The sequence below is a fragment of the Camelus ferus genome, chromosome 3 (genome assembly GCF_009834535.1).
Source record: "Camelus ferus isolate YT-003-E chromosome 3, BCGSAC_Cfer_1.0, whole genome shotgun sequence".
Classification (NCBI taxonomy): Eukaryota; Metazoa; Chordata; class Mammalia; order Artiodactyla; family Camelidae; genus Camelus; species Camelus ferus.
In genome coordinates, this window is record NC_045698.1 from 13880130 (window position 1) to 13903882 (window position 23753).

Here is a 23753-nt window from a genome sequence, read left to right on the forward strand (position 1 = left end):
CAGGAAAACAGATTATCTCAGAGAAATATATTGTTGAAGTTTATATTGATAGCTGAATCAATCTAAACTCTGCTGTTCTATGTGTTTTGAACCTCTGCTTTCAGAAAAGACCAGTCTCTTTTCCATAGCCACATGCTGTTATATTCAAATGCACAACATCCGTAATGGAAATGTCTGTAATTCTAAAAGCAATTGTCATAGAAAGAGGAACTGTCGCAATACAAATACACTTCAGAAAACCTATTTCACAAATTATTGTTTAGTTTCCTACTCCAACTCTGCATCAAAATACAGTTTCTCCAGAAATGCTACAACCATATGTATAAATGAGCCAAAGACTGCAAAATTAAATAATAGAAAGATTCAGACCGTTTTCATCTGTAATGGGTTAACTGCATAGTTGATCACACAAATTGGCAATGATTTGTTTAAATACAGGTGTAATAAACAATACTTTAAAAACGAAGCTTTATTCTCTCAATGAAAGGTCTAAATTCATTTTGGTGAAAGAGTTGGAAACAAGGGCTCAAACAACATAAAGAATCCAATTATAGTGACATCTAAAATCATACAATATTGACGACAGCAATGATGCTAAATGTGAGCATAGTTTTTAAAGAGTAAAGAGAAGTAATCACATAACTTAATCAAAATATGTTAGAACTTCAGGGTAACTCTAGCTTCTTGAAAAGAGTAACAGAAAAGATAAATACTGTATCAATGGTTAATGGGACTCAAAAGAAAGAAACACTTTGACACAGATTTAGTCCTCTATAAAAACTGGAGTAACTTTTCGTGTGAGAATAAAGCAAACCACATTTAAAGCAATTTGAGACTTATCAAGACATACAGTCGTAGAATCTCAGGCTTGGAAGGGCCCTGGAATTCTAACAATTTTCTTCATTTTAGAGATGAAGAGAGCACTTGCCAAGGTCACATAAAATCATTTCTTAGAAAGGCTACAGAGTTTAAGTGGCTAGTGTAGAGGCTAAATACAGGCGGACCCAGGCTAGCTATGTGACACTGAAAGAAGAGCATGGCCTGGTGAGAATGCCTGGATCCACTTTCCCACGAGCAAAAAAGTGGACCACAGGAGAAGTCAAGGGAAAAAGCCAAGGTCACAGGCCAATACAGAGTTCAACCCAGAAAACTGAGACTAGAACTTTCCACTTTTGGAGCAGATGTTCACTCACAGGAGAAGCATCAACTGATCCAAGAGTATTATTTGCCCAGAAATTTGGTGATTTCACCTACATCTACAAAGATGGCTATGAACCAGCGAGTGTGAGTTGCTCCTAGTACAAGATCACACTTTATCCTTGAAGTTTTGAAATTACCTTGAAGTAAAAATTATCAGTTGATTAAATCTGACACTTTTTTTTAAAGAAATAATCTAAAAGGAAAATAACTAAAAATGGCTGATCATTTTTTATTCTGTCATATTTCAAATGATCTCAGTTTGAATTCTGTGAATAACCTAAGAACCAAAGAAACACAGATTCAGTGAGGGAAAAGACCTAATTTTACTAAAGTTTGTTATTTATAGATCAGGTAACTGCTACCTAAGAAAAGCAATATTTATTTCTATACGTTTTATTTTCTTAGTGTAACATTAAATGGCATAGTGTTTAACTTTCATTTTCTAATTGCTCATGATATAAAGAAAAATAAGAAATATATTTATATTGATCTTATATTTAACACAAGTGTCAATTTCATTCATAAATTTTACTAGTGTATAGCATTACCATTGTTATTATTAATGTTATTAGCTGTAGTAATAAATGTTTAACTTTATCAAAAGCTTTGGGTTCACCTATCAAAACGAATTTAAAATTTTTCCCCTTTTCATTTAAAAATATTATTTTTTCTGGATTCTCTTTAACAATGTTTTATTTATGATATTCTATGTTCACGAAAGAGAATACCTGTAATTTAAATTATACCCTTCTCAGGTTTTGATTTCAAAGTTTTTGTGGTCAGCAAAAGTTGAATTAAAAATGTATTGCTCCTTTTTTTCCTTTTTGAAAAAAGTATATATTATTATCATTCCATTTAAATATTTTCAATTCTTCTTACTTTATTGACTCCTGGCTTATTTAGAAGTGTCTTCCTTCATTACTGACTGATTGTTTTCCTAGCAATATTTTTGAATTGATATCTACCTTTATTCAATCCTTGCAAAGTATTAAAACTTGTTTTTTAATCCTATATACAGTAAATGTTTTGTGTGAATTTTGAAAGAATGCATAATCTAAAGTTGTTCGATGCAAAGCCCTGTATTTGTTAAACAGTGAAGCTTTTGCAGTGTTCAACTTTTAGTTCCCTTACTGCAATTTTACGTGATTATTCTATCAGTTTCTGGCAAGAGTACAGTAAAACTCTCAGGACGATAATGGGCTTGTCTATTTATTTATATATATTTTTTGTATTTCTATCAATTTTGGCTTTGCTCATTTTGAGGAAATGTTGATAAGTATATAAAAATTTAACATTGTTATTTCTGCCCGCTGCACTGACTATTATCACAATGCTTGTGACTCTTTATATCCAGTAATGTTTCCTTTGATAATAAAATGTGTGGGTGTGCGTGTGTAGCTGGGTGAGCATGTACGTAGCAATTACTCAAGTAATTGATGTATTTTCCATACTTTTTCTTTCAAGCTTTTTTCTTTATTATATTTATTATGCATCTCTTATAAAAACATTCAATTAACTTTTTTCCTATTTTGACAATAGAATTTTTAAGTATTTTTGTGATTTTTAACATAAATACTAATATATATTTCTTTAAGTTTACATTGCTTTTCTTTGCTTTTTTATTTTTCCACTTGTTCTACATGTATTTTCTTATTTCTTAATTTAAAAAAAAATTACCATAGCTACCTAGCTATTAGAGTTTTGTGTACTAAACCCATTCTCTTTTATTTTGCTTATCTTGTGTTAAAAGACAAAACTATATCTCAACAGAAAGTATGAAAATTTATCATTCTGACTTTGAGCTATAAAAATTTCACAGAAATGTTTGGGTTATCTTGGAAGTATTGAATTGGATACAAACTTTATATTTTATTAGGATTGTATCTTAGTTTTGAAATATGACCTAGACCCCTTGACAATAAAAATCTTTTATAAAAGTCTTTTTCCCTGTTTTGTATTTTTAAATATAACAGAGCAAGATAAAATCACATGCAACAATTTTGTAAGTGTGTGAATTATTTTAAAGTAAACAAATGTTTTAATAAACACAATTAAGGTAAAGAAATAAAATGTATAAACATCACTTTTTTTAGAAGCATTTTTAATTCCATGGTCTTTTACTATTTTTATTACTTAAACTAAAAATTAGAGCATTCATTCTTGACACATAAAATCTATTATAAATTAGTAGTTAATCAATTATCCCAAATTTAAGGGGTTTAGAATATTTTGTCTCTTCCCTTCCTTCTGATCTCTCATTACCATGTATACTATGTGTATTTTAAACTCCAGAAAATATTTCTTTATTTTACATTCATTCATCAATAATTTAGTTTTAAAAATATATTCAATGATTGCTTTGGTCTTTAAGGATTCTTGCCACTCCAAGCTGTCAATTTGATTATTTTTCTCCTCACCCCCCCACAAAAAGCTTTAGTGTATGTATTATGGTAAGGAATTTTCACATTTTTGCTTGCCTAAATATGAGGGGGGGTTTTGTCTTTATTTTTGAGGAATAGTTTTGGTCGAAAAAGAATTCATGCTTGTCAACTATTCTCTTCTGGCTCTTGAGATTTACTTTTCCATTTTTTTGCTTTCATTCTTCCTTATTAAAGAAAATCACCTTTTGAAATTGTTCTTTTAAAGATATTATATCTTTCAAAAATGTCAATTTGTTTTTACTTTTAAACTATTTTTATAATTATAGATTCATATGCAGTTGTCAGAAATACAGAAAGATGCTGTGTACCCTTATCCAGTTTCCCCACTGATAGTGTCTCGCAAAACTATGTACAATGTCCCATCTAGGATGCTTGACATTGATGTAGTCAAGATTCAGAATATTTCCATCACCATTAGTGTGCTCAGTGCTGCCTTTTATATCTATATGTACTTCCCTGTCACCTTTATTCTCTTCTTAACCTCTGACACCATACATTATGAAAATTTTAGGTATTCTTTTTTTTTTTCCCATTCAGCAAAATTCTCTAGAGTTTCATCCAGATTTATGCATGTATCAATACTCTATTCCTTTTCATTGCTGAATAGTATTCTATGGCCTGAATTCACTGTAGTTTATTTAACCATTCATCCATTGAAAGACATCTGGATTGTTTCCAGTTTGAGTCAATTGTGAATGAACCCGATAGAAGCATTTGTGTGAAGTGTTTGGTGTAAACGTAAACCTTCATATCTCTTGGAGAAATGCCCCAAAGTTCTATTTCTGGACTCTATGGTAATTGGATGTTTAGCTTTTAAGAAATTACAAAAATGTATCCAAAAATAGCTGTTCCATTCTACACGTCCACCAAAAATGCATCAATGATCCAATTTCTCTGTATCTCCCCAGGATACTGTGTCATTTAAAAAAAAAAAAAAGAATGTCCTATTTGATAGGTATGCAGTGATAGCTCACTATAGTTTTAATTTTAATTTCCCTAATCACTTGTGATGTTGTACATCTATAACATGCTTGTTTTCTATTTGTAAATCCTCTAGTGAAATGTCTGCTCATGTCTTTTGTCCATTTTAAAACTGTATTTCTTTCTGTTGAGCTTTGAGTATTCTTTTTATATTGTACATACTAATCATTTATTGGATAAAAGGTCTGCAAATTTCTTTTTCCACTCTGTGGTTTTTCTTCTCATCCTCTTAATGGGGCCTTTCAGAAACCAAAAATGTTTATTTTTGATCAAATCTAATTTATCAACTTTTTTTCTTTTATGGATTATGATTTTGGTGTCATCTAAGAACTCTGCTTGGCACTACATCCAAGTTTTGTTTTGTTTTCTCCCCTAACAGTGTTACGTCTTTTTACTCTGATGTTTTAATTCTGTGATTTCATTTCTGAAATTTTATTGTAATTCATCTAGGTAGAGTTATTCTTGTAAACAACTGCTTAGTTTTTTGTTTTTTGTTTTTCTCTATGTTTTTTGAATTTTTGACTTGATGCTTGCCAACAGTATGGAGAAACTTTCAGTCATGATCTTCTCAGATATTACTTCTGCCCAATTCTATTTTTTTAATATCCATCTGAGAATTGAATAACTTGTGTATTAGACCTACAAGTTCCATATGTCTTTCATATTCTTATTTGTACTTTCTACCTTTTTGACTTTCCATGCTTTAATATGGATATTTTAATCTAACCTGTTTTCCAGTTCACTATTTTCTCTTCAGCTATGTCTACTTTGATGTTATCACCAAAATTTGATATTCCATATTAATAAGTTGTATTTTTTAAAATCTAAATTTTCCATTTGAATGTTTAACATTTTTCTTATTAATTAAACTTATGTAATATATGTTAAAAACTAATGCTAAGATGTGTGGGTCCACTTCTAACACAATTGAAGTAGGATTTGGTAAGTAAATCATTATGTATCTGTAGCATAAAATTCTTTACTGTTTTTGAAATGATGGTATAAAAAGAATGTTTAAGTAGCTAATGTGATACTCATAATATACTGTTAAGAGAATAAAACATATAACCTATAAGTACTTTCAAATATAATTTTCAGTAATTTTGTCCTCATTCATATTTTCTAATTTTCTTGAGAGATACGAGCATGAGAAAACTTTATGTCAAGAGTTATCCATTTCTATATATGTAAATACCTTCCCTGGGGTTATTAAAACCATATTAAGCAATGATTACTTTAGCAAGCCACTATAGCTTGTACTTCATACACAAATAACCAGGGCAACGTTTCTCATGGCTCTAATTTAATCACAAGCTTCATAATGATTTAAAATAATTGTGGATGATACATTTATTCTGGTTTACCACAGATGGTAAAAGGAACTATCTGACTCAGCTGAACCTAGACCCTTTTGACTTTTCTTGATTCATTTGTAACAGACAGACTTTAAGGTGTCCACAACTGAATGCATGCCTCCATGTAATTCTTTCTCCTTAAGTCTGGGTGTGACTTCTGTCCTGACCAATGGAACACGGCAAGAGTGTTGATGTATCACACTGATTACATTACATTATATGAGACTGTCAGAGACTCAACAAAGAGACTCTCCTTACTTGTTTGATGAAGTAAGTGGCCATACTGGGGAAGCCCATATGACTAAAAAAAAAAAAAAAAAAAAACAAAACACTGCAGGTGGCATCTCAGAACTCTGGGGAACTCTGAAGAACCAAGGGACATCCTGAAGCTCTCACATCTGCAGCTGGAACTACCTGATTGCCACCAACAACCACGTGAGTTTGGAAGAGACCAGGTAAGAATACAGTTTGATTACAACCTGTGAGATTCCTGCAAAGACCTATCTAGGCCAGGAGGAGAATTCTGACCTACAGAAACTATGAGATGATAAAAATGTATTGTTCTAAGCTTCCAAGTTTGTGTAATTTGTTACACAGCAGAGAGGACAAACACATGTCCCCTCCAGTATTGCACTTGCTTTATGGGCATCAGCAACTGGCCTTTCTTCAGAATTGTCTCACTCCTTTAACTGGCTGCCGTGCAATGTCCAGACTCATGTCCTAAGTTTCAGGCTCTTCTCTCCGTCCTTCACTCTCTTGATCTCCTTAAAACATACACACTCTTCATGTTGTTAAAACTTAAGCATCTTGTGTTACCAATAGCATTCAATGGTCACTGTATATCACTCCCTCATTCCCTCCAAAATAAACCAGGCCAGTCTCACCTCCCCAGACTAGTCTCTAAACTTCACTAGGACAGGGAAGTTCACTGTTTCCTCCTCATTTAACACAGGGCTGTACTCAAAACATTCAATATAGTATTACTGGTATAATATGCATGCATGAATGGGTACATTTTTTAAATTACATTTGGGATCCAGGGAAATTTTATTTTCTATGATTCTCAGAAACAATCTATTTAGTACTTAAAATAGAGCTTTATAAAATTATTTTGACTGAGCATAAAAATAACACGGGGATTTCTGGGGATTATACCTAAGAATATTAGCAATAGAGCTGCTTGTTTCTCTGCCATTCAAATGACAGGAAAGAAACAATTAACTTACCTGGCCAGGCTTAGAATTTTCACAGACAACAATATCATATTCCCTGGCAAGTTCGGGTGGATTGTCATTGACATCCAGAACTCTAATACCCACTGTGACATGGCTCAGCAAACCGGGATTGTCTGCAAAACACATAGGGATGTATTTAGTATTTCCATGCACACTTCAGCGGCTTGGTTTAAAACCCATCTCCTTAATACTGTAGCTTGTCACCAGCCTCGTGTGCTGCAGCAGGACTTTTGGCAAAAGACAACTTTATAAAGGCACTCTTTGTTAGAACTCATTAACTTAGATAAAAATGAAAAATGAACACCAAGGCATGACATGAATGCTAAAATGATATTTAGTCATATCAAGGAAATTACATGTTATTCAGGAACTGGAGTGGGAGAAAGTTGTCAGAACTCATCGGATGCTGTCAGAGTCTAAGGGATGAACAATTGGTTTCATCATTAATCTAACAAGAGCACAGTAGTTGGTTAAAAAAAAATCACATAATGTTTAAAAAGTTCAAGGTTTTAAATCTAAATAAACTTGCAGAAAACAGAAAGTAAAGTTCTTTACACAAGGATCTTTTTCTTCTTATAGGAGAATATATGCAGTGTATGGTATCAAGTCATACATGGGGAAAAATAAAGATAATTTAAATGAGAACTTAGCATGGAATTCATATATAACCGGTAAATTTCAAAATATTACAGCTAATACTTTACAACATGTCTTAAGTGCAGTCTCCCATTTTTCTGTAAGTTTATTAATTTTGAGATAAAAGGAAAAGAGAAATGTTTGGTTTATTTTATATGTCAAAGCTAATAATGCAGAATTCATAAAGGAAAAATTAAATTTATTTTTATTGCTGATATTTCTGCCATTATCCAGAAAAGTCCAAAATTACACTTATAACAACAGACTAGTAGATTTTTTAAAAGACTAGTAAAAAAGATAAGATTTAGGCAGATTTATTAATTTATCAAAGAACATGAGAAGGCAAAAACTAACCATCTTAGGAAAAAGGGAGCTTAAATACATATACAGAGGATATTAAAAATAATAATTTTTCATTATCCATTAAGAAAATAGATGGATTAAAACATGTTATAGGTGGCTTTAAAAGGAGTAGAAAATCACAATAGTACTACAGTAACTAAAGACGATCAATTTTTAGGTAAAAAATCATTTTTCAAAGAGAACAAATCAGGCCCAGATAAAAGTACCTGGAGTTAAAGAAACAGGTAACTTCAGTATTACACATCTTTTCCCTAGAAAACAGAGCGAGGAGGAAACATTCTACAACTGTTTTCTGTGTCTGATAAAACGTTAATATCAACACCAGATGCTCCTATTCATGAGAGGTATTAGCTGTCAATGGACTAAACAAAATAACACAAAACCCATTCCACTGGTGTGTAAAATAAAATCTATCATTGATTTAGTTCCAGGAATGCTTGTTTAGTTTGATATTAAAGGAAGGAAAGAAAGAAAGTAGGAAGGAAGAAGTGAGAGAGGGAGGGAAGAAGGGAGGGAAAAAAATAAAGAAAGGAAAATTTTAGAAAGCATGTAAGTTATGCACAAAGCTATCAATTAAAGGAAGGACCGAAAAATAGAGGCTCATCTTAATACACAGAAAAGACAAAATAAAACAAGGTAAAATAAAGAAAAACAAAAAAAACCCTTAGCAAACTAGGAACAGAATATTCCCCCTCAACCTGATTAAGGATATATGAAACAAACAACAGCCACAACAAAAACTACAAGAAACATTATTCTTAGTGGTGAAAAACCAACAGTAGTTAATAAACAAAGCTATAAGGATCTGAGAAATAAATCTAACAAAGTACACGAAAGGCTTATATGCAAAACGCTTCACTGAACGCCATTAATTAAGATCTAAAGTTATGAGCTCTATCATCTATGCGGTTGGAAGACAAAATATAAACAAAGTCCGCCTCTCCAAATTGGTGCGTATTTTCAATATAATCTAAATCCAATGAGAAATGTTCATAGAAATTGAAAGCTGATTCTGAGATTAGTAAGTACTAATATTGTCCAGACTTGTATGAAGAAGTTCAATAGAGGATACTTGCTTTACCACATATCAAGCCCTATTATATGAGATTAGAGCCCGTCACTGTGACAGCGGCAAAGGAATAGACAAACAGAAACAGAAAACAGAACCCAGCCACAGATCCACTACATAGAGAAATAATATACGGTAATGAAGCTACTGCAGATGAGTGCGCTAAGAACAGATTGACCAAGAAACAGTATTAGTAAAGCTTGGTATCTGTGTCATCATCATCATTATAAAATGGGCCATACATTGCACTGTACACAAAAATATGTTTTAAACAATTAAGGACTTAGATTATAAGGTAAAATTATACATACTTTAGGAAAAAATATTAGCATATAATACATTAAGGTTCATGAATGATTTCAGCACAAAAATGCACTATTATAAAGGAAGCATTGATAAATTTCATTAAATTCAAATGTGACTTCTTTTCAGTTCCTCCAAATATGCCACAAAGAGGAAAAAAAATGTCATAAAATGAGTGAAGATATTTGCAGCACATATAACTGACAAAGGATCTGTATCTATAACATACAGTGTGTTGAATCAATATGAAAAAGAGAGAGCACAATATCAAAATGGGTAAAATGAAGGGCAAACATTTAACAGAAGAAGTGGTATAAATGGCAAATAAATATATGAAAAAGTTTTCAACTTCAATAGTGCTGAAAGAAATGCACATTAATCGAAATAAGTTACCAGTTTAATCTCAACAATACTGACAAAACAAAATTTAAGACATTTGATGAGATTCTCCAAGTGCTGGATTGAATATACACCAATGGGAATGCCTATAAATTAAAGTAAGACACATGTAATAATTCATACAGTTGCATATTCTCATGCACAAGGTCCAGCCATTTCCCTGGCTTATATATGTAGGAAAACCCTGGAACACATACATCACAAGCAAAATTAATAGGAACACCAGGGAAACACAAATGTCCAACAACAGCTAATTAGATGCAATAACTCTGATGTATTTATATCATGAGAGAGAAAATAAATGAATAACAATGTAGCTACGACATGGATAAATCTTAGAAATGAAATGTTGATTGAAATATTTTTTCAGAAATATCTCAGAAGACAGCATTCAAATATGGTAAATTTTTGTAAAGCTGAAAAAAAATATGCAAAACTAAATTGATTACAAAATGAAATAGTATATTTTTGAGGATAATGTTCTTCACAACACTAATTAACTACAGTGATACAGTAAAATTTGTTTATTATTATACTTTGCAATATCTTCTTTGCAGATGTTGAATAGTACATTAAATATACAAAAAGATATAGAAACGTCTCAAAATTAATATATTCTATAAATCGCTTAATACAGAATAATTAATAGTATTGGCATTAATTTTTGTCAATATACAATTAAAGTTACTTTGATGTTTATGTACTATATTAAATAATTTTATATTATAAAAATAAATGGATCCATTAAATTAAAATTATTTAAATGTTGATTTAAATATTTTCTTATTGGGAATGACTTATGAAAGAAGGCATTGCTACAGCTTTTCTAGAAGCTAATATTGATCATACTTGTTATTTTTATCATTTTAAAACTAAGAGAGAATATTCAGTCTGAATTCTCACTTTGTAAATTACAAAACTGAAACTGACACAGTTTAAATGACATATCTTGGTGAAGCCAGGGCTCTGATTTACTTCTTAGGTCTTATTATTGCCACTACATTAATATTTCTTTTCTATTGTGACCATTGTACATATTTTAATGTATTCCTAAATTTCTAAACAAGGTATGTGCTCACTTCTGAGGACAAAAAGCAATCTGTCCTAGAAATCTGAGGCAAGAATAATATTATCAGTTTTAATCACTGGTATCAGCATCCTTAAAAGGAGTTCTCTGCTCCTTTTCTGAATAGGAAAGGTTAGAAGCAACTTTAGTGTATCAGAAAAATGTTTTGTAGGAGAGGATTCTGGAAATACTACATCTTGAGAAAGGACTAGAATAAAAGAACAACTAAGCATCTGACAGTTTTCAGCTGTCACCTCACTGCCCCATGTCTGCACTGTCCATTCTGTCCTCTGGAACCGGAGCAGGCTTGTACACATTCCACACTTGGGTACAGGAAACTAAGTCCTTCTGGATGGAAACAGACTTCTTCCATGTTGTTCCAAAGTCATCTTATATCCCCAGTGTACCATTACTCTTCCAGCACTTAAGGATCAGGAGCACAGCATTGGGATCAGATACCAATTTGTCTGTGGACTTTACTACCATTGTGTTCTGGGGGAAGCTGAACTGAATCTAACCTTACTGTAGATGCCACTAATAATCTGTATGACACACCATCGGGGTAACCACAGGCGGGACCGATAAAGAGTTATGAAAAACAGAATGGCAGAGTAAGCTTAGCATCACTACTGATGCAAACTGAATCATTGCTGTCTATTTCCTAAAAGTAGGGTGATGTGTGAAATCTATAGCTTTAATTCCGGGTAATTAGAGCTGAAAACCTGCTGTAGCCTTGTGGTCACTTATGGCTACTAAAATGCATTCTAGTATTTTCTGCTCAATAATGAAATTAGCTAAATCTATATTAGTATATTGGCAAGTTCCTTTGAGTTTTTATTTCTTATTTCCCACCGTCCTTGGGTTAGTGTTCTACCCTTTGAATGTCAATCACTTTATCTATAAATGTGAACATATCCATGTGTGTTAGAAGCATTTTGCTACAGCAAAAATTGGATAATGTCCCTGAGGTTCTTAATGCAACATTTCTGTTTTTGCTACTATTATTTTTAGGTTCATGCTTCATTTCTAGAAATCAGTTTTCGATCCTTTTGACGGCAGAGTAAATAAACTACACGGCGATCAAACTTCAGTACAAGCCCCTTTCAGAACTCTTTCGGAATATGAACTTTGGGACTTTATTTGTTATTTCTATGCCTTATTTATTTATTTTAATATTTTGCAAATGATTATTTTATTTAAAAAATTTTTTTTGGCTCAAGAACTTTTTTATTATGAAAGCATTTCACAGCATATACTTTTTTTTAAATTGAAGTATAGTCAGTTTATAGAGTTATATCAATTTCTGGTATGCAGTGCCTTAATTACTTAATCTGTAAACCGAAATAAAAATGATGTGACTTGCCAAACTATGTTTTGAGAAACAATTAAGGAAGCTACGCAAACTTTAAAACAATGAGCTTGGGAGAGAGCAGAACATTCATTTTAATCCTTTCTGAAAATCGAAAACAAAACAGAAACAAGAACAAAATATATGGCACACTGAAAATCTTATACATGTGATTTTCAGCATGTATAAAATACTATACTAGATAAAAATCATCCATGTTTTATGCAATACCAGTGTACCAGGATTTCACATCAGCAGAGTGTCCATATGGAGACAGGGACGCAGGGAAGGCGGTACTCCAGTGCATGATGGAGACAGGGACGCAGGGAAGGTGGTACTCCAGTGCAAAAGCAGGCTGGATGCTAAGATAGCAGATTTTCTATAACAAAGAACAATCTATTTTATCTAGTGAGTTTGTTCGAAAATCTGATATGTGTGCGGTACCGTGATGGATTACAGTGAGAACACAAAACAGTGAAATATGTCCCCCTCTAGATTTCCCATTATTGATATGGACTGGAGAAAACAACTTCAATAATGTATTTTTTTTCAGTTTGTTTTCTTCGAAATTGTGACTTCAGTGTTTAATATATGTTTACACCAAAGCCATTAATACTGAAATAGATGCCTTCCAAAAACCTAAATTACGTTCATTAGTATATGTAGCAAAGTTTACCAGGGAATCAGTAGATTTCTAATCTAATTATTCATCTTCTGAAGTTAGTATTAAAATATATAAAATTGTAAAATATATAAATAGATGGATGTAAATTTTCTTGTTTATATCATGTAGATTATTTTCCTCAAAATGTGGTTTCATTCTTTTCCTTTATGAAAATTCACTCAAAGTGAAAAACCTTAAATACTACTAAAATATTAAATTTCAGTGATTATAAATTTAATTAAATTATTATATTTATTGCTTCCTGAATTTCATAAATGCCCATGCTTATAAGGATGTGCTAACAAATTATTTTTTTTTTTGTCCTGTTGCTTTGATTTCTATAAAAAAAGATTTCACTATAGGCAAATATCGACAAACCAAAACAGTCTGAAGTCTTAATAGTTAATGTGGACTGATGATAGAACATTTTAAAATGCATGCATAATATTTTATTTATGAATAAATATGTTTCCACCATTTCCTTAAACAGATATATAGAAATAAGTTTTGCAGACAACTAAGTGTTCAAATTAATCAGAAAGATTCCACACAATATGCTTGTTTTGAAACAAAGGTAGTATTACTATTTTTATTAGCTTTTTAAAAAAATTTGTTTATGAAAGTCTGTAATGTTTCAGGCAAGAAAAAGAGAATATAATTAATAAATACTAGGAGTTCCTCACTAAAGTGAGCATTTAATATACGTAAGAATTACTCTATGGATAAAACTATCACAATGTTCAGTATGTGCCTGGTGCCCCAAATAGGCTCTTTTCCTCTCCTTCCCTTCTTTATATCTTATTTAAATATTAATTGAGAAATCAAGTGTTGTAATCGAAATAATCTGTCACAATGGATAAGAATATATATCTGATATCTAGTAGATTAACCCTCAAACATCTCTTTCCTGTAGTCAAATAAAACAGTTTAAAAATAAAACATTCTGTGAATATTATATGATAGATAATTAAAGCAGCCTTATGTGTTTCAGATCACTTGCTTATTTCATAACAGTTAAAGAAATCTAATACTTGTCTAGAAGAACTGTCAAAAATTATAAGGCAATTAGAAATGCATCACTCAAAACTCATTCCATGTATTTATCTAATTTTTTGTCAGTTTACGGTATAAAATCTTAATGTTCTGATCCTATAAAGATCCCAGACTGAAGTGCATTAATTAAAATGAATCTCAACCTCCTTAATGACATCATTTTTCTTCTGGTTACCCATAGATCCTCCAACAGTTCCAATTCCTTTAGTATTATTGCCTGAGACTAATATAAGTTGGAAGCTTTGAAATTTTAAGTCGTACTTTTGATTTTATGAATGAATACTGTCTTTGTTCTGCAAATGAGAACTGTAAACTCAATTTTACCTCTATGTGAAATTAATTATATTGGGATGTTCTTAAGTATTTGCTATTGATTATGAAATAAATTAAAAATAGGTTTTTAAAAATTTCTATTAAAATGTCACAATTGGTCCATTCAGTTATATTAAAGAATCTAACACATGGAATAACTATTTTCTACTTTTAGTAATAATGAAGAGTTTAACATTTATCTTCCATCTTGGTCTCTTCCTCCACAATGTCTGTGAACCCTTCTACTGTTATCTTTGTTAGAATTCCCAAAATTCAGCTTGTGATCAACTGTTGTGCTGTTCTTTGAACTTATATTTGCCATCATAATTTTATGCTGCCTAAAAATTCACTAATAAAATAAAACATCATTTCATATTCTTTTTCTTTTTCTGAGTGAGGAATATAAGGATAATAAAAATTTTCTTATCAGATACAGTCAACACCTGAAAGGGGTTTGTCAATTATAGCAAAATAGCTAACACAAGAAATCATTAACACAAATGATATATATATGTATATATCTGAAACACTTGTATTGAAATATTTGAATACATAATTATTAAAAAAATCTTGGAATTCTGGGTGTAGAGATAAAGTCTTATCTCTGAGAATGGATCTGCTGTTGCTTGGGCTTACTGTCAATGTCACCATTCCTGTAAAAGGCACATGCACTGCATCATGTACGAATCCAAAACTGATTTAGTCCAAGAGAAGGAAAATGTGAAGATAAATCTGAAATACTTTAAATACACCAACACTCTTAGAAATTCCTGAAATTTTATAATGATCTCCTTTTTCTTCTAAATTGCAGCGTATTTCTAGCAAATCATTTTTATCAAGTCTTAGGAAAACTTAAAGCTTAAACTACACAAATCCTCATTCTATTATGCACATATGTCATATTATTTAATGTAATATTTAAATAAATTACGGAATTACAATGACAAGTTCAACAGGCTTTGAAATAGAATTCAAGAAAGGAAACTTTGTATTTTGGCCAGGAATTAGCAACTGATACCAGACTGACCTGCTATCATATATGACTATAAAACTGAACAAAATACTGTTCTCAGAGCATTGGACAGACAACAAAGAACTATGCTCCTTGAGAGAAGAGAGACATACAAACAGAGCCCTAGGACTCCTTCCAGTTTTGATAATACATTCACCACGGCCAAGTCTGCATCTGCCTGGAGGGAAAGACTGGCTATTTAACATTTTCAAATCAACGAATGTAATTCACTGCACATACATATAATTATTTCAATAGATGCAGAAAAAAATAACAAAATTTATCACCTATTTTTTAAATTAAAAAGAAAAACAAAAACATTCAGCAAGCTTAGACTAGAAGAAACTTCCCCAAACTGAATATTGTCTGCACCAAAACCTATAACTGTCATCACTGAATGTTTTAACCAAAGGATCAGAAAAAAGGCAGGGTACTTTCAGCACTTCTCCTGAACATTGGATTGAAGGTTATAGTCAGTATAATTAGGGATGAAGAAAAAATCATCATATCAATTGTAAAGTAAGAAACAAATCTATATTTCTTCACAGATCACATGATCATCCACGTACAAATGATCTTCCCAAAGCTTTGGAACTAATATGAGTTAACAATATTATAGGCTGCAAGTTCGTATTAACAGGTATTTCTATAAGACTAAAAATAAAGGAACATTTACATATCAAATTTATGTAACATAAAAAAATCTAATAAATAATATATGTTCAATATTTGCCTGCTGCTGAAACCTACAAATTTTATTAAAAGAAATTTAGACTATCTAGATACCTGGAAACATGTTACATTCATGCATAGAAGATTCAGTATTTTTGAGATGTTCATTCTCTCAAAACTGAATTATAGATCTAATGGAGTAGCAATCAAAATTCTACTTCAGATTGTTGAAGAATTTGACAAGCTGATTCTAAAACTTATATGTAAAAGAAATGGTCCTAAATTAGCCCAAGCAATTTTAAAAGAGAAGAAAGCTGTTGGAAAACTCACATTTTCTGATGTGTTACTATATAGCCATAATAGTGAAGACAATGGAATTGGTAATAAGACATGTCTTATACCAATTATATACATGTATATTATATATATTTGTGTATATATAATATATATAAAACTGATGATATGCACAGAAGACAGTTTCAGCGTGTTTATAGCAAAAGTTGTCATGATAAGTAAATAGAGAAATATTAGCATTTATAACAAATAGTGGGTGTGTTGTAAATTCATATGTTAAGTAAATTATACTGGACCCTTACCTCTCATTATACATAAAATATGACTCAAAGTGAACCCCAGATCAAAATATAAAGCCTTAAATATACATATATAATAACCAACAGGATAAATGTTTTATTACCATGTGTTTAGCAAATAATTCTTAGATAATACACTAAAGTCAAGAATCATAAAATAAACCAAAAATATACATTGTAATTTTCAAAAAATATTCCCTTCCTTGAAAAGTACTGTTTATTAAGTAAGCACTGTTTATTAAGTATTCTGTAAAGTATTGTTTATTAAGAAAATGAAAAGATAAGACACAGAAGATGAGAAAATATTTGAAAAGCACACTGCTGATAAAGTCATCTATCCACAATATATTACACCTCAAAGCTAAATTATAAAAAGCTGAACGTTATAAAAATGTGCAAAAATTTTAACAGAAAATTCTTCACAGCAGATATATAGATATAAGTGCATAAAAACATTGTCAACATGACTAGCCTGTGGTGAAATGCAAATTGAAGCAATGTTATGTCCCTTAACACTTCCTAGAATGTGGGGGGGTGAGGGATACACTGACAATGTCAAAGCTGAAGTGCAGCTGCCGGTGGCAATGCAGTTATACAGCCACTTTGGGAAACAGGCATGGCTTCCTAACTTCAATAGACTATTAGCCCAATGACCCCACCTCTACCTATTAACCCAAAGTAAATTAAAACACATGTCCTCATACAATTTGATTAAAAATATTGATGGAAGCTTTATTCAGAATAGCTAAAAACTGGAAACAAGTCATATTTCCATCAACAGATGTAAAAATAAAGTGTTGGATATATACACATAAGAGAATAATAGCAACTACATATTGACATAATGTCATGGACAAAGATCAAAAGCATATGCTACACGAAAAGAGCCAGTCAAAAGAGTCTATATGTTTTCTCTTTCGTTTTTACTACATCTGGAAAAAAAAAAAAAAGAAAAACTATAGACTCAGAAATCAGATTAGTAGTTTTTAAAATTTGTAACTGGGAGAAGGAAGTCATGTCAGAGAGAACTTTCTGAGGTGACAGAATAATGCTCCACCATGGTTGTGGATCTGAATGTGATCATATGGATGTGTGCATTTTTGAAAGCCCACTGAAATATAACAAGATCCGTACATTTAAATACATGTCAATATTATTTAGTTTTTTAAAAAATCACTTAGATAAGGAGAATAGAATGCTCATACATCCTAGAGAGAATCCTATGCTAGCTACCGGCATATGGCTGATTGTGGGCATCAACTAAGTTTTACACAAAATAAATCACAGTTAAGAGAGTTTAGTGAATGTATTTCAACAGTGCTCCAATTGTAAAGTTATTTTCTAGATGTCTACATAGGTGCTAGAATATTTTATCATTATCTGCAATGATTTATAAAAATGTATTTCCATCTTCTTCATCTGTGTGCTATTTTCTGGTGGTTTCCAAAAGTTAATAAGGTCTCTTATTAATAAGACTAATAAGTAATAAAGTAATAGTAAGTAACAATAAAATTAATAAGTAATAAGGTAAAAGGTCTCTAAGCCCCATGAAGACATATCAAGTAATGACTGATGTATTTAGCATGTATTTCAGTCAAATTTATGGTAGTGACACTAGCTGACTGTTATGACACCACGTGCCAGATTCTGGGTGAAGAAGCTTCGTCTAGCCCTTACTGGCATCCTTCGTTACAGATAAGAAAATATGTAATATTTTTGCTAAATAATTTCCCCAAGTTCCAGCCATGTGAAATGAACAGAAGCAGAATTTAACTAGAGACGGTCTTACTTTAGATTTAGTAGTCTTAAACATTATGCATTATTGCCTACTGAGATAATCTAAGGACTTTATTGATAATGCAATGATAATTAATTAGATATAAATCAACACCTTTCATAAGCAGAGAAGTATATGTAATGAAAACAATAAAAATGCCAGAGCAGTCTACATTTATTTAAAAAATCTCTAAAATATGTTCAGATTCATATAGAAGATATTAGAACATCTCTTCTGTAATTTTTAAATCCTTCAAATTTCAAATAACATGAAAGGTGAGACTTGGGACAGTTAATGTAATTTTGGAACTGAATACAAACATCTTTTAGAGTGGAATTTTCCTGCATAAAATGAAATGCGTTAGTTAAGAGATCTTCACCTCACATATTAAACATACATATTAATCTCTGAGTCAAAAGTTGAATATAGTTACATATTTATTAAAAACAGGTTAAACATTCTCTTTTTGAAAAACATTTGAGAATACTGCTAGAAATACATGCTCTTGGTATGTGCACCCAAGGGATATACATAGAGACATTTTTCACATTTGCAATACGAAACATGTATAAGATGCATAAGATACGTTATATCAGCAATATTAACAATACCTGAGGCTACAGAAAACTGAAAACAACCCAAAGCCTTTGGAAGTTGTATGAATTTGTTAAAATAGATTTATTTTCTCATCATAGTGAAAATGAATAGACTTTTTCTGTACTTTTTGACATGGATGAATCTCAAAAACAGCACTGAAAAAAATTCACAGAAGTGCGTATTTGGCTCATTTATATTTTCAATGCCCATGAGCCAACAAATATAAGGATAGTTATACACATAAATATAGATAAACAGCTTAACTGTATTTGGTAAAATTATAGAGAAAACAAAGGAACGGATAATACAAAATTCAATCTTGATGCGCTCCGGATAGAACGGAGAGGGATGTCACAGAGATGCAAAGCTTATTTCTTCAAGGTGGGTGGCTCTTTAATTAGTGTTCATTTTATTCCTCAACCTGACTATATACTTAAAATATCAATATACATGATAAATATTATAATGCCAATTGAAAAAAAATTGGTCCAGTTTTTTAAATATATCTGTATATTAAGCAGAGATATATGTGTATCTTTACATACACACAACTTAGACACTCATTATTTCAAATTATGTTCTAATTACCAACTAAGCACAATTTTCATAGTTTTATTTATCAATATCTTTCTTTAGGGATCGTACAATTTGTATTTTTATAAAACGTTTCCTATTCAAAGGCATAGTGCTGAAACCTAACATTTCATTTAAGGTTTAATTTTTATATTCTACAAATAAGAAATACTTAGTTTTTATGGTTGGAGGTAGGTAAGTAAGTTCACTTTCATTTTCAAAGCCAGATGACATATCCTGCTTTCAGCTGTTTGTTGAAGTGTCCATCCATTCTCCACATTGGCCTGCAAATAACTCTGTCTTATAGCAATTTGATTGTATGGTTTTCAAACGATGCAACTTGTATCAACACATTTTTTTTTCAAAATTGCTACATGGTTTAGTATATCATCCATATTAGTATATTTTGCTTTATGTGTTTGAAAATTACATGTATTTTTCAAGTCCACTGAACTATATACACGTATGTATGTGTATATATATATATATATATATATATATATATATATATATATATATAGTCAAATATCAAGTGTTTTTCTTTTGTGCTTTGAAATAGTTTTATCATTACTCATTCCCAGTTTCCGAGAGATTTCTGTTACCAGTTTCCCCCAACATTATGGTTTTTTTGTTTGTTTGTTTATTTTGAATCTATTTTATTAAGTTCATTCAAGTTTCAAATGGGCACATCACCCTTGTGACACATCCTACATGTTAATATGAGATGACATTCTCATCATCATGATAGCTTTCTGTTTTAAAGTATATTTTCTCTGATACTAACATAGTTCTGCCAGGTTTCTTTTGTTAGAATTGTCTATTTTTTTAAAATTCTACTATTTTAAAACTTTCTCTACCTTTACATCTCATTATTTATCTATTATGAGTAGCATAAATATAACTTGTTTTTCTTATTTTACTCCAGTACAGTAATGCTGTTTATTTATCTTACTTATGCCACTTCGGCTATTAATGTATATTTTTACTACCTTATTATGTGTTTCAGATTTGTCTTAATTTTTCTGTTTTCAACCCTTTGTAATGTTACTTTCCAGTAGATTGTTTAAGGTTTTATTATTATTCCATTTCTCCTCTAATTTTAAATCTGTGTACTAAATTTACTTTTTTTACTCTAGAAATGTTAACATGCTTTTGTTAACTCAGGAAAATCTAAAACAATTGGCATCTTTAGTCTCTTCCTGAATATTATAACTTTAAATGCTTTAATTTCAGTGCAGTCTCACAACTTCATGCCTATAAGATATAGTGATGATGATGAAGCTTGTGGTCTTGTTAATCTGTCAAAGTTGATATTTTATGTTATTACATAGTCAGTATCCTCACATGTACTGCTTTCCTTGTCATCATTCCTTACTGGGTCTTCCTTTTGAAATAATTTTCTTTCTTTCTAACACATTTTGAAGTAACAATATTAACCTCCTCAACTGTAGTCATTTGAAAATATGTCTGTTTCACACTTGTCAAAGAGTTAGTGAGGCCAAGGTGATCTGAAATGACATGTAAGAAGTGTCACATACACAATTTCTGATAGGTAACGCTTTCACATTTTCATTCCCTCCACCCAGAACTAAAGTGAAAACAGAACACATGCCCCATCTTTACTCTTTTTGTTTGGTAGGATGTGACGTGTGTGTGTGTGTTTGTGTGTGTGTGTATCTTCATTTAATCTTTTATGAGTGCCACGTTTTGGAATGTTTGGGAGTATTTCATCATACTGAAAAAAGAGCTATATAGTATTACTTATGATTTAAAAGAAACATTATGGCAGATTAAAGGAGGCTAAGTCAAAAAAAAAAAAAACTATTTAGAAAGCTACTGCAGTACTCCAGTGGAAGTGATGGTTGTTAGGACAGCGATGGGGGTGATGGAGATGGTAAGACGTGGTTCACTCATGGGTATTTTTTAAAGTATAGCTGGCAGAAGAATGTCTGAGGAATTGGATGCACAGCATAACAAAAAGAGAAGAGCCACACACGACTCTGGGTGATCTGCAGAGCAATCTGAAGACTGTGACTGTCGCTGCTGAAGTGGAGAAGGTTTCTGGGGGAGTAGGTGTACAGAGAAATTGGATTCTGAGGAAGATATTTACTTGGATCATATTGGATTTGAGACCTCTGTGAGGAGATATTAAGGTGGTTAATGTGATATCCAGGGGAGAAGTGCCCAAGTTGCTGCAGATTTAAATTTGAGAGCCATCAATATGTAGATGCCACAAAAGTCCATTCTATTGAATGGCATTACTTGGGCAGTAACTCAAGACAGGTCTGAGGTCTGAAAATCAGATGCCCCACAATTCAATGAATAAAGAGATGGGGAAGAAGTTATCAACACACTGAGCTAGAAGAATCAGAGACAGAATCAGAGAATGATGTGCCCTTTAGCTAAAGAAAGAACTTGTTTCTTAAAGGAGTTGTCAATTGTGACAAATGTTGAAAAATTTTTGAGCAAATGGAGGAATGAGAATTAGACTTTGGATTTTGCAGTGGGAAGGACAAGGGTAATTTTGGTGAAGTTATGAAGATAAAAAACTTTTTAGAGTGCATTTTAAAGAGTATGAGAGTAGAGAAAAGGCAGGCTGTTAATACAGACAATTCCTTCAAGGAGTTTTTCAGGAAATGGAATGAAATAATAGAGATGTCTCTGGAGGGAAACATTTGATCAAGGTAGGTTTTCGTTTGCTTGAATTGACTTTATTTGCAGTAGAAAACAAAGGCTGTTTTTGAGGACAGGGGAATTATGTATCAGATAAGGAAAAATAAAGATACAGGGAAGAGGAGAAATTATTAACAGTGTGATGTCTAAGAGTGAGCAAGAAAGGACGTGATTCAGAGCACACATAGAGCGGTGGCCATAAGCATGGCACAGAGAGTTCATTCACACTAATGGGATTTTTAAAATTAATTATTTATGGGATTACTGCCCATAGGACTAGTTAGGTTGGTAGATATGATAGAAGAAAAATGTAGAAACGCCTTTCTGATTGGTCTTGTTTTGTGTTATTAAAGAAGCAAGATCATCTAATGCATGTAAGGAAATTAGGAGAAGTATTGAAAAACTGTAGATGGAGGAAAACTATAAAATACATATTTAGCAGTACTATATATAATTACTTGAGTTGTTTGAGTTTCTTTTCAATCAACACGTGTTCTAAGTCTTCTAGAATTTGATACTGAAATCAGGAAAGTGTAATCCTTAGTAATCCTTCAATGTATCGACTTACTGGATACACAATGACGAAAAAAGAGAATGTCTTAGACATTATAATTGTCTGATCAAACTCCTCCTTGTGTGTAGGATCCAAAAGGTTTGAATAGAATTTCTGCAAGTGAAGACAGATATATAGACCTTGAAGGTTCTGAGACAATATAGACAATCCCACACCTTTTGTCACACTAATTAATGAAATTATGGGCACATTTCATGTATTATATATAATTTTTAAAGGCAGTGAATTGAGATTAGTTCATAAATTGCTTAATTGGGAGCACCATTCTTAGTGGTTATGCAAAATGATTATTTATCTCACCTTGGATGTGAATGAGGATGAGTGTATCTCAATTTAAAGTGATATTCATTCCGTTAATGTACTAAAAGTTAACATAGTACTCGTTGCTTATTACTATAATCTAACAACTCTAAAGCAAAATGTGAGATAAAAAAGAATGCAGGAAAGGAAAACAATCGCAGAGAAATGGAGACACAGACCTAATCAAATAAAGCCTAAAGCCCAGTTTACCTATGAAACTTGCAGGCAGGTACATGAATCAACAAAGTTATTCTAAATCTCAGAACAAATTGAATTATTTTTAGATATTTTGAAGTAATCTGTCATATGGCATTAGGTAACTAATACACTGACACATGGATGTATAAAAAATTTCAGAAAATATTTTATTGTAGTACTTCGGATCATTGGTTAAAGTGATATCAATTTATCCGTGTGTTAGTCCCTTTGTGTGCTGAGGGGAAAACACCCACTAGGATTCTTTTGTGTGTTAAGGGAAACTGCTAATACGAACACATTTGTGGAAGACAAATTTCATGGACCAAAAATAAGCACACTGACAATAATAATAGAATATG

General features: G+C 31.5%; 1 protein-coding gene across 6 annotated transcripts in view; it reads right to left on the reverse strand.

Moving 5' to 3' along the window:
* CDH18 (cadherin 18) overlaps positions 1-23753 on the reverse strand; it is a 627896-nt gene that overhangs the window by 33263 nt on the left and 570880 nt on the right. For all 6 annotated transcript variants that reach the window (XM_032470371.1, XM_032470358.1, XM_006178333.3 and 3 more), the window contains one exon: positions 7204-7325. In XM_032470371.1, the coding sequence (XP_032326262.1) occupies positions 7204-7325 (122 nt within the window). The remainder of the gene's footprint in view (positions 1-7203; positions 7326-23753) is intronic.